We start from the raw sequence: 16,513 nt of genomic DNA on the forward strand, positions 1-16,513 counted from the left end.
AAAAATGGTCAATACCTATTAAATCACCTTTCTTTCTTATAAATATACATACAAAAAGTATGACGACATACTTGAATCGTGTAAAAACAGTATTTCACAACAAAAAAACGTGGGGGAAAAAAATAATAATTAGACTAAAATGAAAATCGAAAAAAAGTAATATAAAATACATTTTAGGAGATAATTCTGAATCACCTCTCTGTTTGGGTTTTTTGAGTCATGTGACTAAGCATTTGAAAGAGTTCATGTCACATGTTTACTTAAACTTAAGTTTGGGACATGACTGAAGCAGGTATCTAAATCAGAATTCAGTAAGCATTAAACTCCCTTTGTGGCATTTCTTATCAGATTGCATCACTATAATATCCTACAGTGCTGTTGTAGTTAATAATTCTGCTGGGACAGAATCAGTATCATTCAGTATCACTGAAACAGTATCATTCAAATAAGCAAAGTCATAGGTGTGATCCAGAGGCGTGCCCTTGAGCAGGAGCTGCTCACTCATTAATGTAGATTGTTTTTAAATGACCAGGTGCACAAAAAGGCTATCATGTACATTTTTATGAATGTTCCATACATTCCATGGTCTTAAATGAACATGTCTGACTTAAGATTGAACTGTATTTGGCATGTCTCTTGGCACAACAGACAGGGCAAATCAAACAGTTTATTCTGGAGTTGAATTTAGTATTAAATCATGTTCTTGCAGCTGTACCCCTTGGACCTGAACCTGGGCTTGTTGGCCAGCTAACATTCCAGCCCATACCTGAACTGCTGCCTTTTCACCAGGTTGATGAACTCCACATTCATTTTATTTACATCTGCGGAGCCTGCAGCAGGGTCAAGGCTGTGTTATTGCTACAACATAGATTGTTTTTACAGAGTTTTGTGGTCACTCATGCTTGAAGGAGGGGAAGAGAATCTTTCTGCTAACCTTCCACTTAGCAGCTAGCGTTGACAGTGTAAACAGGGTGGAAGTAGGACAGTTAAGCCCAAGGCTGCTTCCCTCCCTGGTCTAAATATGACAGGCAAGGTTAAGGTTCATGTTTAAGCCACCTAACTGCTAAAGCTGCACTTGCACACTGCTTCAACATTTCACACTCTGATGGGCCCTGTACTGATCTATATTTATTTACCATCCCAGTAAGATTATGAGCATTCTTATGCAGTTCATTGAAACACACAACACCGAAGGATGATGTGACAGAGTGGTTTTAGTTGGATGCATGCTCCAAATTTAAAGGAACTGCCAGTTCTAATGAGCTCAAGATCTGGGTTAAGGTTCTGCATGTATAGAATAGCTGGGGGGCACAGAGCCACTGCAGGGTGGGCGTGGATGTTGGGTGGACCTAAAGTTTCATGAATATATGAATCATGTGGTGACATAAACAAACAAAAGCACTCTGATGCTAGCAAGGCTATCTTACTAACATGAATCTTTTGTTTACTTCAATCACCGTATTTGTTAGCGATTGATAAAAATGAATCACTTTTGCTGGGGAGGCATGAACGTTTTTTGGCTTCTGGAGGGGGACGTGACAGAAAAAGATTGAGAACCACTGGAATAGAACATCCCACCTCTCTTCTTGGAGTTGCTGAAAATAATTCTGGGAAATGTATGAAACATTTAACTCAACCAGGAGTTGTTTATACACACACACAAAAAAAATACTGTGTGAACACAGTCTCATTTAAGTCACTTATTAAAAACGTTTTTTAAGGCTGGGCTTAGTGCTTTTCGAAACCTCTTTAATTCCAGTGATAGTCACACATTTTCATATCCCTTTTACTCCCTTTTTCAAAGGAACATTTTCAATTGATTTTGGTGGTCTAGAAGCCCTACAACAGCTAAATGTCACCAATACGACTGATTTCTTTGCATCATTTGGAAACTTTTATGGTGAGACAATATATTTGAATTAAAAATTTAGAACAGCTGCCTTTTGAGCACAACTTGATCTTTGAAGTATTAAATTATGTCTGACCTTCAGTGTTAAGCTGTATATTGTATGTTTTACTGTCTGTACAGCAATTGTACGTGTTCCCATTCTGAAAAGTGCAATTCTGAGTTTACTATTATTAATACTAATTGACAAATCTCAGCAGCATCTTGAGAAACACAAACTACAAAATCACATGACAAATATGTGGAATATACTGTATATTTGAAACATATCTGTAAACATTTCAGCAAAACTATTCTTGGCTCTTGATTTGACTATATCTTTTATCAGGAGCTGGGCAAGAACACAAGAGTAAGTGACCAAATTGTGTTTCTCAGTCACTTGATGACAAAATGAGAGAATAACTGGCTGCAGCCAGGACGCTGCAAGATAAAAGGTTTGGCGGTGTAGTCTTCACTGTGGGTGGTGCTGAAGTGCTGATGGTCCAGTGGAAACCTGATGTTGGTCTATTTGATTAAAAGAAAGAGAGTCAGACAATGCTATTACCATATTATTATTTGCTGCTGGTCTATTTGATTAAAAGAAAGAGAGTCAGACAATGCTATTACCATATTATTATTTGCTGCTACTATGACAACAACTACTGCTGCTACTACAGTTGCCAATAAATTATACAGGTAAGTAGGCCATTTTTTTAATTTAAGTTAATGATCTCTCACCCTCTGCTGTGACAGACAAGGTATCTGTCTGCAGGTCTTCAAAGGGAGGTAATCAGACTTGGTGGTGCTGAGGCTCAGCCCATGTTCTGCCAAGCAGATTTAACACATTTAATATCTACATGCACCCCCCTTTAAACACACAAACATGACCAAACCATCACCTGGTCCACTCAGTATGTTGCTTGGCAGCTGGATGACTGGTCTAGCTCGCTCTCTGTCCTGTTTGCTGTAGTGTTCTTTGGTCGTGGTTGTATAGTACAGGCCTGACAGGTAGGGTGGGCTGAACTGTACATGGCTTTTGGTCATCAGGTCAGGCCCGGGCACATGCACTGGACACTCTGTGTGGTTTAGCTACAGGGAGGAACATAGTCAGCATGAAATATGACATTGTAGGATCTTTTAACATAACAAACTCCATCCAAACCAACTCCAAAGTCTATAGGAACATGTGTGCAAAGGTCAGAAATTAACCTAAAGTGGAAAATGGTCTCTTTTATGATTTATGCAACATTATGTAGAAGTAATATTATAAATACAAAAACAATTAACTAAGTATAAGGTCTGTTATCTCACATCAGAGAAGGAGATTCTGTTGGTGGTCGTAGACATCCTGTCTTTGTTGCGCCTCATGTCAGTGTCACCCTTGGGTAAGGAACTAAAATTTTGGTTCCCCCTTGTCAGAATAACTGGATCTCCTGGGAAATAAACCAAATAGACTAATCCAAGCAGGATAACAGAGATAAATTCATTTAAAAAAATGTAAGCATCCATGTCAGTGTCCATACAGTGTCTCAGTAATTAAACTGTACAGTCACACACAGTGTAAGTCGCCTAGGTCGTCCAGGTGAAATCCTGGAAGAAACACTAGCGGCAATATGAATGTGATGTACATAAAAGTAGCTGAACACGCCGCATACATTACACCAAAGCTACATGTAACCATTTTAAAGTTGTGATCAAATAACACTTAAAATAACTGTCCAGTGTTTAAATATGCAGAACAACCAACAAAGATCAAAAGAAGTAAAAAATAAATAAATAAAAAAACAGTATAGTTAGCACTAAACAATATCTGCTCAGTACAGTTTCCTGAAATACAGTAAACAATTCAAAAGAAACATGAGATCATTTATGTACTGTAAAGATAATTGAAAATTAACAAATGATTTTACATTTGCACTTTGCCTATATGAGAGCCTCCTGGTATTTGAAGGCCTTAAGCAGCTGCTTAGTTTGCTTATAACATGGGCTGTTATTAAAGACGCTGAAGACATCTTCACCTTGGGAAATTCAAGAATTAGCAAGAATGAAAACTTTTTTGTTTGGACAAAAATACAGAAAACACTCACCTAGCTTGTGGTAACAAAACGCTTCTCTGGATGTGCATGACCATGAGTCCTTAGAGAAATTTCCAAGGTTGAGCTTCAAACGCTCTTTAACCACAGGTGGGCTGTATCAAAAACACAGATAATGCTTTTATTGTGTTTGTGTGTGGATAAACTCAACACCAGATAATCTGAGCTTTCAAAAAGTGACCAATTATAATTCTGAAATGTAATATTTTAGACCACTTTGAAATTTAGATTTTTGAGGCTTTTGAGGCAATCAAATGTCAGTTTTTGTATCCAAGACAACTTAAACCTCCTGACACCCCAAGTCAAAACATGTAGTGCAACCAAGAGTGGTCCAACACATCTTAAAAGAGATCTGAAGGGTGACACCAGGCCCTTCCGCCATGGTTTCCTCTACTGTTTGACGTCTCTTTGTATAGTATGTAAACTGAGTCAGTTTTTCCAGCAAAGCAGAAAAGCTGCAGACCTGCAGACAGTGGGCCGGCTGAATGACGCAACATTGGTCGTCTCTCTTTCTGCAATCTTCACAGGATCACCCATAGCCACTGAGGAGGTGTGCTGAAGAAAGACATCATAAAAACAGTCACAGTCACGGTCTTGAGCATAATAACACCCATTTCATGGAAAGCTTCATTAAAAAGCTCAATGCCCTTGTCGCTCTTGTGTCTACTTAAAGCTGACAGTGCTGGTACTCCAGGTCGAAGTGTCTTTCCTTAGTATGCACACAGCTGAGCATAAAGTTCTTCAGCCTGCATTTTGGTTTAACCTGTCTCTCTGTGAAGTCAGAGAAAATGGCTTCTCTGGTACTGCCGTGTAGTTAAGGACAGTTTAACTCTTAGTTTTTTGGTTTTTCAAAAAGATTAACAAACCAATTTAGGGTTGTTACTAAATCTACTCCTGTGCCAGTAAACCATTAATAATACACAAATAATAAACCATGTGATGTAAACCTAAGAGTTGATAAAAACATGTACATTTTGGGGTTAAAAATGGGGTTTCACAGAGTGTAACATTTAGAAAAATGTATTTAAAGTACTTGAACTGCTGAATGGCTGCTGTCAGAGTAGATTATTATATATTATATTATTAGATTGTTGTTACTAATGCAGAAATGTGTACGAAGCATTTTAATGTTTTAATTAGTCTAGGTTGAGCAACTTTAGTTTATTTATAAACTGCTGCATAGTTGAATCTATAAAAATTGATATTTTATATATATAATTTATCCAAGATTACATTCATTTATCATATGTTTTGAATGTAATCTTCAAAGTAACTAGTGAAAAGAACTGTAGTGGAGTAAAGAGTACATCATTTCTCCCTGAGATTAGGGTGGGCTGGAGGTCTAAAGTAGGAGAAAATGGAAATACTCAAGTAAAGCACAATTATCACAAAAATTGACTTTAGTACAGCACTTGAGTAAATGTACGTTCTGGTGCAGTGTTTAGGCTCAGAGCTGTTTATGTTACAATAAAAATGTGGTAATGTGTCTGCTGCTCATTTTAAATTTGGTCTATACAGTATACAGTAAGGATTCTGAATTATATCTGAGCTAAAGCACAGACATGAGGTTGAAATGGCTTCCAGTGCTAAGTGGAGTGAACAGTATGGTGTTGTGAGAATGTCTTGTTTTATTCTTTTATTTCATTGTGACTTTTAAAACACTGCCAGCATAAATCAGTGTATCAGTCTTATGGCAACAGTTTCCCTGAAAGTCTGCAGGTTTTCATTCATGTCATGTAGTGTTTGGTTGGGGAAAAAACCCTTCTTTGAGCATAATAGCTCATGACCAACAGCTGCTGCTGCTGCCGTGTTACCTTTTCCACAGATTGAGCAGCTCTGCTCCAGGCTCCCAGGAAGGTCTTGTTGTACTGGGAGACAAAATTGCGATGGCGTCTGTCCCCTTTGATTGTGGGAAAGCCCTCTTCTACAGAGAAAATGTTTAATTTTACTACACAATACATTCTGCAGGATTCAGAGATGAACTCCTTCACAGTTATTCTTTACAAGGCGATGATGTGACAATTTTTTGGAACGTTTACCCACTTCTTGAGAGTTAATTCCTAACCAAACTTGATGAATGTTCACATCAATCATATATGGCTTAGCACTGAATCCATAATCTAATATGGATTTATCATTTATTCAAAAAATGCAGAAAAAATAATCAGAGTAAAATGAAGAATGCTGTCACCAACCTAGATGTTTAGCCGTGGCTTTTACAACATGAGAGCCATGGTGTGGGATGAAGGAGGCTTTGTTGGTGCTTTCTGGGATCTTGTCCACTTGCTGGATCTGCTTGATGGCCAGTGTTTGTTGGATGGGAGTGGGAGGATGCTGGAAGGGCTGGGGCCAGAATTTCTTTGACTGTGTGGTGAGCAAGGCAACCTCCCCAGGGTCTGTTTGCATCTTGAAGTTGGTGTAAAGCTTGGTGCATCGTGGGGTGCGGGTCATCTGTGGCAATGGGAGATGCTGGTAGGACACCATCGCCTCTGTCAGGTACTCCTTGATGTGCCTCAAGTCCTTGTGGTCCATCTGGGCTGGGGTGGGCTGATGAGCAGGTTCTGCCTTCTTGGAAGAAAAAGTCTTGAAGTCCTCCCGGAAACAGGTTGAGAATGCATCTGGATTGTTCCTGTCCATAAATGGGATGTTGGTAGACAGGGGAAACTCTTTGCCCACAGGATGGGCTTGGATCAGTGTTTTTACCACTGCAGTCATGTTGGATACCACCAGTGTCCTTCTTACATTACTGTACCTCTTTGGTTAAGCTAGCCATCCTCTTCTGAGGCAGGTGAAAAATGCTACAATGCCTCACCATGGAAACCCCTGTGCTGTGGAACATGATGATGTTGATACTGTTGCTGCTCCTGCAGAGAAACAAATGCATGCCATGGTGTCCTATTACCTGGCCAAATGCAATGGACGGGACACACAAAACTAGACAACTGTAACATTTTATTCTACAACAAAGATAAACAACTGCTCACAAGTAATGAGCCTTACCAGGGAAAAAATTATAAATTTCCTGGTTTTCAGACTGTCATTGAGGTTCTAATAGTGTAACTGACTTCCTGCATCTGGCTTTGCTCGTGTTACAAAAAGGCAGCTTGATACAAGTTTCCTCACCTATAAGAACCTACTTAATATTTGGAGTGGACATGCTTCCCCTTTTCAAAAGTCTTGCATAATTCAGCATTACCTAAACTTACAATATCAACTTGCAGAGTAGTATGATTAGGTCTGCATTTGAGTGCACAATGCAATTATACTGAAAGGGTTTGAAGTGGTGCATGTCAAAAAAAGCATATATAACACCACATCAAAAGAAATGCTAACCTAACATAAATGCATGCATAGAAAATAAAGTAGCCTACACATTTAATGTAACTTAATTTCAAATTTAACGAAATGATACACTGTATTTGCTTGCTATACTTGCACAAATCCACAGATTATACATTTTTGTTCGTGCATGTTCATAATGTGGCTCAAGTTACATCATTACAACAGCAGGTGTCAGTCAAACTTAATTTTGGTGCAGTCCTGTCCAGAACCAGAAACAGTAGGCCTACTTTATCTCTGACAAAATGAACCGCCGTCAGGCAAATCATTTTAGGTGCTCAAAAATCAAAATGTGACTCAGCACCCTCTGTCAATCATTACATTTTGTTCAGCTAATTAGGTATTAATGCGCCGTAAGCTTTTTAAGTGAATCACACTGCTCGTTGTCGCCCTCCTCGGTCTATTTTTGGGAAATAAAATCTTGTAATATTAAAAAAAAAAACCATCGTAAATTGAACTGTGTGGTTCTTCTCATAAATATGTAACCGGCATATACACAAGCCATTTAAGTTTAATTGTAATTTACAACGGCTCCCCTCATTAGAACTTCGACATGAATCAGGACTAAATGAGCGATGAAATGTGAAAAAAACATTACGTCTGATGTAGTTAATAGCCTTTAAAAAAGAAAATAAACTAAATTCAATTTCAACATGGGTAATACAGCCGCTGGATTTTATTCCCAAAGGAAACCAAGCAGAAGGAAGTGACGTATTTCAGCGTCAGCCTCTTCCGCTCTCTTTTCGTTGAGGCTCAGCTAGCGGCCGGGTGGGTACACGTTTTGTCCAGTACACATTATCGGTTTTTAGTGGCCGTTGAGTTGTTGAATGAGATTTAAACAATATAGTGTTCGTCGTATATCGACCGTGATTGTGTATTAATTATTTCTGGCTCAGCTCGAAGGCAGAAAATAGAGAAAATTGTGACTGTGCTCCACGCTAACTGTACGCATGTGGCGAGGCCCCGCACCGATTCCACTGTTGCTAACATTAGCTAACATCGTTAGCTGCTGATCAAAAGCCAGCACAATCTTTCACTAATTATATAATAATTTAGAAACGGTGGATATATTACGATTTCGTTTCTAATGAATATGTATGACATGTCCCTGTGTCGTTGACTTGTTAAAGGTGCTGTCAGTTACCGTGTGGTCTGCGAGTTAGCTAAACTTGGCGCTAACGGTAGTTTTCTTTCTCAGCCTGCAAACATGCAGATCTTCGTGAAGACGTTGACGGGGAAGACCATCACCCTTGAGGTTGAGCCCAGCGACACTATCGAAAATGTCAAGGCAAAGATCCAGGACAAGGAAGGTGAGCTGTCACATTTCACTCTTTGCAGTGATGGGAGTCTTGGCAAGTTGTTAGCCAGCAACTTATATTTTCTGACTTTACAAATAAGTCTTTGTAAGCCATTTGTTGCTATCAGTTTTACCTTTTTTATCAATTGTGGTAGAAGAACACAGTGTGTGTGTAAGTTGATCTGTTACAGGTATCATGCTTTAGCTTTAGACCAAGCCAGTAGATTTGGTCTCATGTGAGACTAAATTTCTAGCCCTCAAATCAGACCATTATGCTAATTTGTTTCATTCAAGGAACTTCATTGATTACTTAACAGACCGAAAATGTGATTTAAAAGCAGAAACAAGTTTGTAAGTAGGTAGGTGTTAAAGAAGTAAAATATTTAATGTTTGATATGTGTGAAGTTACTGTTCATGGTCAAATGTAAATGCAGTTTTGTTATTGTGTTTGCAGGAATTCCTCCTGATCAGCAGCGTCTGATCTTCGCTGGCAAACAGCTGGAGGATGGACGCACACTGTCTGACTACAACATCCAGAAAGGTAACCACTTGTTTAAAACAAGGCCAGATGTGCTGACTGTGTTAATGGTCACAATAAACCTTAGACTGGCTTCTTATGAAAGTGTTAATGGCAAAAGATTTAAATAAGTTAAACAGACCTCTCCCAGGAATCTTAAGTATTGTGCTATCATAAATTGTACTACTAATACATACCAAGTGTATTGTATTCTAAAATTGCATTAGATGGTGCATTTAATTCCCTCTTTTGAAAATGTGGAAAACCATTGTTCCATTCTTAAAAGACCACAACTGTAAGCGTTTGAATGTACCTGGGTATTGTAAAATGCGTAGGTACAGAAGACTTTCTGTTGAGCTGTTTTGTTGTGACTAAACTGGAGTTTGACATCGAGGTGTATTAACTGCCCACCAGAATCCACTCTGCATCTGGTTCTACGTCTGCGTGGTGGCATCATTGAGCCTTCACTCAGACAGCTGGCCCAGAAATACAACTGCGACAAGATGATCTGCCGCAAGTAAGTCTTGAAAATCACCAAAGCAGTCGGTTTTTAATTTTATCTAATTGTGTGCAGTACAGCTGTTGTTTATTGTGAAGTCGTTAAAGTTTAGAATAAAACACTTTTTAAATAGCACTACAAGCAGTGTGGTTTGGTCAGTTTTGTGTAAAATAAATAAATAAAGCGGCTGAAATGATCAGATAGCATTTGTTGGTAGGTATAGCCTCTATTTTAGGACTTATGAATGGCTAAGTGGCTGTTAGTGTTTAAGTTTTCTTTATTTAGCCGGTGTTTCACTCAAAGATTTAGTCTTATGTTGAAAACTATTTGACCCTCCATTTTAGATTTTTGTGTGTTTCAAACATTGGCATATAAAGATAATGTATGCCAAATACATATAGATATATTACTACATTTGTTAGTAACAGAAATTAATCATCTGGTGTCCCAAGAACTGTATTACCAAGTTTTGAGTATTTCAAAACTTTAATGTTGGTCCAGGAGACTTTTCCTTATAGTTTACCGCTGACTGCTTGTTTTGCAGGTGCTATGCACGTCTGCACCCCCGTGCTGTCAACTGCCGCAAGAAGAAGTGTGGACATACCAACAACCTTCGCCCCAAAAAGAAGCTGAAGTAGACATTTTGACTGAATTGGCGCTCAGTGCCATTTTGTGTTAAAATAAATGTAAGAAAATGGTGTTGCTTGTCTGACTCTTATTATTCAGTGGCAGGAAGAATTTTGGGATTCATTTGAATTCATGTGTGTAATATATGGTTGTGGGGCTGTGCAGGGTGATTTTAACTGCAAGAAGGTAACGACTGAAGCTGATGCAATAAACTCTCATTACTGTTTGCCAAGTGTTCTAAATGAAGATTAAAGATATTCACGAGAGTTTGGCAAGTAGGTAACATCAGAGACCTGTTCTAAGAAACCTGTTCACTGAGTTATCTGCGTAATTCAGCAAACCTCCTGCTTGGTACTGGCGCTGGTTAAAATGAACAGCGGGTGCGGTTGGGAGTGGTTTCCACTTGGCAAACAAGTCAGCACAAGCCATTTGTGTCAACCTGAATTGATGGCACTGTGGCACGAACAAAATACCATGTGTCTCAAGTGCATTACAGACAAATGCATTTCATGTGGCTGTTAGTGACTGAATCCAAATGAAAGATACTGTACCATTTCTGCCAACACTAAAAAGCTGTGAAAAGTTAAGTTTATCACAGCATTTCCAACACTCATTGCTGTTTATCAGCTGATAGAAATTCAGTGTCATACCTGCCACCTGCACTCCATGTAAACAGGTTCCCCCGCATGGCCAAATGCATCACAGCCGCTGACGACTACTACAGCACAAAGTGTGATGAACCCAGTTAGTCCAAGCTGACTGACAAATAGTTTAATTATCAGCTGACATTTTAAATACAAAATTCTTTCAATTCAGTAAGAAACAACTAAAATACAGTCGAGGAAAAAATTAAATCGTATGTGGAAGTGTAAGGTGCAAACTGTAGGAATGCTGAATTACACAACCCTGAGTTTCTTGCGCACTCATCACACAAAGACCACAGCAGTGACTTGGCATGACTGAGTTTTAATGTTAAACAGTTCTATACAAATATAAGGAACTCCTCTCACATTGTCAAATCCGATACAAACATCTGCTCTATTCAATTCAGTAATTCTTGCGAAACAAAGTTGTGGCCTTGAAGTGACCAACACCAGTCAACAGTTTTCCTCATTTATCAATACATTAATGAAACTGAGGTATTTTGAGTCGTACTGAAATGTCAGATGTTTTGGGCAAACTCAAACTTGTTAAATTTAAGAATATGATGGAGATGAACTTCAGCATCATACAGAAGTTGTGTTTATTCCAGTTGATGTGGCTTCAGCATGACAGCGGTGCATCTTTGGTACATCATTCTCTCGTAGCTGGCAAAAGATGTTTTTAAAAAGGCCTTATTCCAGTGTATTTAAGGATGAATCCACTCACAGATGCTCAAATATTCTGTTTATTGTAGGCTTTAGGGTTTTTTTTGTGGTGTCAGCAATGTCCTTCAACCTGCCTCTACTATTTTAATTTTTTTGTCATTGCAGCCACAAAGAATCATAATACACTTCAGTTTCCAATTAGTTGTTTAGTGTAACGCACATCACCAGCAGGTCCCCAAATAGTCTCAAATATAAGGTGGATTTCTTCTTTAACCCGTTGTAGATGCGTAAGAATACTGAAAATCTCATCTATTCCTAATGTATTCACACACTGTTATTGTGCATTAATGATACACTGGAATAAGGCTGTTATGAAGCAAAGTGTTTCACACATCAACCGTGAGGAGCCGATGGCCTCTCCATCTTCTTCATGCTTGATAAAATGCTGGTAGTAATCTGAAGCCATGAAAAAAAAACTAAGTTGTGAAAAAAGCACATCTGTTGTTAAAATGGATGAGAACAGGCTTCACAGAGGTCTCATTACCTACAAATTACTAGTACTTAACTATAAACAGGCATCTATGCTAGAAACTTTATTGCTAATTGAGTGATGCTTACATGTAGCAGCTGATGTCAGAACTCCCAGAGTGTAGTGTAGTAACTTGTCAAAATGATGAAACCTTATTAGACTGAAGGTACAATAAAACCTCTTAATGTGATTAATAGCAGCATAAAGCAATAACATTATATTATAACTATTATTAGTGTTAGGCTTGTTGAACTCAAGCTATAATAAGTTGTGGTTATAAATGCACCATCAGTTGAAAATGGTACAACCCTTACAAAGTAAGAATTGCAGGTTAATAATATGGTGCTAGTACATTATTTGGTAGTTTATTACATTAACAGATTTCATTATGGCATTATGATCTTGGCAGTTACTGTATCATCAGCCGCAATAGACTGCACCTTATTTGTACCTATATTACTGCCATATGAAGAAATCAATAACTCATTAGGGGGCGAGAAGCAAAGATTGATAGATATTGTGCATCAGAAGTTCACATACAAAGCTGACAGACAAGTCAATTAAGTACTCACTTACTAAAACTACTGTAGTCGTGCTTTTTAACTAAAGCAGTCTGAGGTTGCACACTGCCAAGTATTGTGTGCACACACACACACAGCTTCACACTGCAGAGCTCATGCAGTGCTCTCATTGTGATCTATGCTCAGCAGCCCCGATGAGCCTCTCTCTAGGGTTGTTATTACTATTATGGTAAATGATAGTGTTGAGCAACGCAGAAAAAGTACATTATAGTAAAACTGTATCATTTTGTGAACACTGACAAATGTAAACAAAGTAAAACTTGGCACAAACATTATCAAGTGCAATCTCAGGTTCAACTCAACACTCTGAGGGTGGGAAAACAGCGTCTCTGGCCACAGGGACACATCAGGACCTTTCCTTCACATGCTGATCTACCTGTCAAAGTGGCCTGGTGGACACACCTAACCAGCCGCAGCTTGAATTTAGCAGGTAGCCATTGTTGATTTCCCATCCCATCCTGCGAGTAACCCATCGATGAACATGAATAATAGAATAGGTGGTGAGAAAGAGCAGTTCCCATAAAACAGGAACAAAAAAAACGTACGCTGGCGATCCTCAGAGGACAGAATGTGAGCAGGTTGTTGCACCTCTGAGTTTGTTGATGTTCTGGCTGGGGTGAGGCCAGTCCAGGCTGCTGATGGTGAACTGGAGCTGACTTTATTCAGGGTCTTTGCCTCCATGTGTCCTTACCCCAACCAAACGCCTACTAGATGCATCTCCACAGTGTTGAAGGAAGGAAGACACCAACATGAAATCAAGGTTGTTATTGTGTAAAAGCAGACATTTTACTTGTATAGCTTGTCTTGATTTTTCTCAGTTGTCTTACTCGCAGTGAGATCTACCAATAACATTATGAGAAAACGCACATCTAATAGCCTGATTCATACAGGACTATTATTATGTGTAGGCCTTAGGCTATTAGTTTAATGTGTCAAAGTCTTCTGCCAAACTGCAGTGAAAAAACATTTATGGACAGTCGCTTTGTTGTTTCTATAAACCAAATGTCCAGAAATATGATAAATATTTATGTTTAGTATAGGTATAAAAATGTAATCCATATAACTTTATTTTTCAACCATCTCGAGTCCTGATGGGAGTCCTGCTGTTACAGGACTGCAGTTTTACTGTCTGTGCCCAGACACAGTTCAATGGTTGAGAGCTCTGCAGGAAAACAGCAAAAATAACTAACAAACAAGTAGAAAATCCTGTTACCTAATACCTGTTGGAAATGTCTACTTTTGCAAAATAGCAAGCTTAAAATCAGCTTTGGTGCAATTCCTCTTTTAAAAGGTGCTCTGTGTATTAATTGCTATCAATAAATCATTACATCAGTCCTCAGCTTATAGCAGCCAGTACTCAGCATTTTATGTTGTGAACCATTGGGCACCAAAAAGAAGAAGAGGAGTTCGCTGTTCTTCCAGAACAAATTGATCCAAATCTTTCAGAGTTTTCAGTGATGATAGATGGTGAAAAGAGTAAAAATCTAGTATAAATATAATTTTGTCCTTTTCAAGGTTGAGGGGCTGAAGGGCATGCAGCTGCTGGGAACTATGATCTGGAAAAACAAGTAGTAGTAGCCACTTAAACCATACTGTCAACTGTTTATGATAATCATACCAAGGTTGCAATATTAATGTGACAATGATGCTTTATTTTGCACATAGCACCTTTAAGAGGTTTCTGATACCTGTTTACCTGCACTGATCTTAAAAAACAGATCCATGAAGGTAAACACCTGTACGTTTTCCTCCATATTGCTTTGATTTTTGCTCAGCTGAAAAACCAGTAAAACACAAATCAAGGCCACACGGGTGGAACCAGTGCAGACTGTGGAGATGCAGCCCAACGTCTGCTGTGGCTATTTGTCGATGAGCTTTGCCAGGCTCTGTCTCAGGTCGTTCAGGTCGCAGATTTTGTTGTCCAGAACCTCGATGATACGTCGGACCTCGACCTCCGCCTGGTCCCGCTCCTCCCGGCTGGAGGCCAGTGTCTTTTCAGCACTCTGAACCCGATCCTCCAACTCAGTGTTTCGTCTCTCCACATCCTGCAGACACATTAACTGTTATTAATACAGTTTTCTCATCTGGATGTATTTCTGGATATTTTCTGCATGGGTTGGTGTCCAAATTCTTAAATGTATTTTTTTGTGGAATACACCTTGCAGAGAAGTATTGTAAATCACTCTCGTCAAGAGTGTCTGTAAATCTTCAGAAATGTTAGTCTGGAGTACAGTGTTTCCTGCTGTTATTTTTGCCACCTGTCCATAAATATACCCTGATAATAAATGTCATAGTGGGATAGAGGGCTGACAATAAGCAAGACGGATCACAACATTGTACACAAATGTTTATATCTGCAAACTGAGTTTAGTGATGAGTAAGTGATAAGTACAACTTATCCCAGTGTATGTCTGCATGCCTATACTCATTCTGTACAGTATTGGTGTATTTCTGACTTTCTGTGCATTTATATTTCAACATGAGTATAGTACAGATGTATACTGTAATAAAGACAGCTTTGGAGCAGCTACAAGTAAAGCATCTTGCTAAAAGGCACTTTGGCATATACAGTTTACTGCTGCAGGTTTGAACAAAAACCAGTTCAGCTTTACTTAAATGCCTGTAAATGGTTTATTCCTGGCGTGGCTGCCGACTGCCATTAAGTTCAGTGAGAATGTCCTATCAGGCTTATCTGTTTAAACTGTTTATACTGCAAATTTAAATGTGCAATTGTGTGCTTTACAAGGTTATTCTATATGCCAAATGCACAAATGAATAGATTTTGGAATGAACAAAAGGACAGCAAAGGTCAAATATGAATATACATAATTCACAACTGACACCACTACTAAAAATGATAGAAAAACTAATAAAGGCTATGCAATATGCATCAGGTATAATCTCCTACATTAGCATTGGAAATTCAATACAATTTCTTTTTCTCCTTGAAGTCCTTAATTCTCCTGCTGCAGGTCTGAACTGTGCTGTCTCTTTTATAGGTGCAGAATCAGTGCTTTGATTTTCCGTTAATCAACTGTGTGGCTCTGTTTGGATTGGAGAACAACAGGAAACAGCACGTAGGCTGGTCAGCACTCTCCAAAACTAAGACTTTTGTGTGTCTTATTATAAGGGAGCTTCTATTTTACACATATCAAACCAACTGAGTCCATAAGATGATGAGAAAATGTAAATAAATAAATAAATAAACAAACATGGTGAAGACAACACAAACAGATACAAACAGTAACATCAAAATACACCAAAAAAATCTGCTATAAATATCTGCAGAGTTAAACAGCTTGTACTAGTATAGACTTGAAAAGAAAATCCTTTAGACTGGTGACCTCTGTTTTTTGCATTAATAGCAAAAAATAAATGAATGTCTCTTCACACTGAAGATGAAAAGCTATTATCTCCCTCCCTGTCAATGAAGTAGTGTTCCTACATTTCTCTGATATAATACAAGCTCTACTAGGTTACATAAAAATGAAAATCTAGGTGAGGAGAACCAATTTTGTGCAGTACAAATTTAGTATAACTATGTTAACAAGAAAAAAACTCCCATTATCTCTGAGTGTTGCTCAGGATTGCACTAACCAATCAGAACCACCAACCAGTCCCACTCATGTTTACAATTTAACAGCAATGCAATCTTAGTTTGTTTTGTTTTGGGCATTTCCATATTACTGAATTACTGATCTCTGTCATACAGAAAGGAAGATGTTGGTTACTAAAATCTCAGCTCTTAGGGGCCTATTCAGTGATGCTGTTCAAAACTTTTTGTTGTGTGGCAATCTATGGGAGTAAGCTACAAGAAGGCAGTTATGTCTGATTTTCTC

The 16,513-nt window shown here is 38.5% G+C and overlaps 3 protein-coding genes across 4 annotated transcripts in view; 1 reads left to right on the forward strand and 2 right to left on the reverse strand.

Moving 5' to 3' along the window:
- Positions 1 to 2,148: 2,148 nt before the first annotated feature.
- si:dkey-13m1.5 lies at positions 2,149 to 6,811 on the reverse strand. Its single transcript, XM_044200447.1, has 8 exons — positions 6,174 to 6,811; positions 5,793 to 5,902; positions 4,442 to 4,533; positions 3,973 to 4,073; positions 3,197 to 3,318; positions 2,785 to 2,974; positions 2,624 to 2,709; positions 2,149 to 2,410 (listed from the first exon to the last, which is right to left on the reverse strand). The coding sequence occupies exons 1-8, from the start codon at positions 6,691 to 6,693 to the stop codon at positions 2,282 to 2,284; spliced, it is 1,350 nt and encodes a 449-aa protein (XP_044056382.1). The 5' UTR covers positions 6,694 to 6,811; the 3' UTR covers positions 2,149 to 2,281.
- A 1,226-nt stretch (positions 6,812 to 8,037) lies between these two features.
- LOC122878112 (ubiquitin-60S ribosomal protein L40) lies at positions 8,038 to 10,328 on the forward strand. The gene is made up of 5 exons (XM_044200467.1): positions 8,038 to 8,085; positions 8,516 to 8,627; positions 9,069 to 9,155; positions 9,546 to 9,648; positions 10,175 to 10,328. Exons 2-5 carry the CDS (start codon positions 8,525 to 8,527, stop codon positions 10,266 to 10,268), a joined length of 387 nt encoding a protein of 128 aa, XP_044056402.1. The 5' UTR covers positions 8,038 to 8,085; positions 8,516 to 8,524; the 3' UTR covers positions 10,269 to 10,328.
- An 875-nt stretch (positions 10,329 to 11,203) lies between these two features.
- homer3b (homer scaffold protein 3b) overlaps positions 11,204 to 16,513 on the reverse strand; it is a 47,444-nt gene continuing 42,134 nt past the window's right edge. For both annotated transcript variants that reach the window (XM_044200452.1, XM_044200453.1), the window contains exon 11: positions 11,204 to 14,719. In XM_044200452.1, the coding sequence (XP_044056387.1) occupies positions 14,534 to 14,719 (186 nt within the window). In that variant the 3' untranslated portion in view covers positions 11,204 to 14,533. The remainder of the gene's footprint in view (positions 14,720 to 16,513) is intronic.

The sequence above is a fragment of the Siniperca chuatsi genome, linkage group LG6, assembly GCF_020085105.1.
Source record: "Siniperca chuatsi isolate FFG_IHB_CAS linkage group LG6, ASM2008510v1, whole genome shotgun sequence".
NCBI lineage: Eukaryota > Metazoa > Chordata > Actinopteri > Centrarchiformes > Sinipercidae > Siniperca > Siniperca chuatsi.

Excerpts from the sequence above, each read along its gene's own strand:
- LOC122878112 (XM_044200467.1), top strand. The coding sequence starts at position 8,525 with ATGCAGATCTTCGTGAAGACGTTGACGGGGAAGACCATCACCCTTGAG. Across the intron at positions 8,628-9,068 it reads AAAGATCCAGGACAAGGAAG|GAATTCCTCCTGATCAGCAG; the intron begins GTGAGCTGTCAC and ends TTGTGTTTGCAG. Across the intron at positions 9,156-9,545 it reads TGACTACAACATCCAGAAAG|AATCCACTCTGCATCTGGTT; the intron begins GTAACCACTTGT and ends ACTGCCCACCAG.
- si:dkey-13m1.5 (XM_044200447.1), bottom strand. The coding sequence starts at position 6,693 with ATGACTGCAGTGGTAAAAACACTGATCCAAGCCCATCCTGTGGGCAAA. Across the intron at positions 5,903-6,173 it reads AGCCACGGCTAAACATCTAG|AAGAGGGCTTTCCCACAATC; the intron begins GTTGGTGACAGC and ends TTTTCTCTGTAG. Across the intron at positions 4,534-5,792 it reads CTGCTCAATCTGTGGAAAAG|CACACCTCCTCAGTGGCTAT; the intron begins GTAACACGGCAG and ends GTCTTTCTTCAG.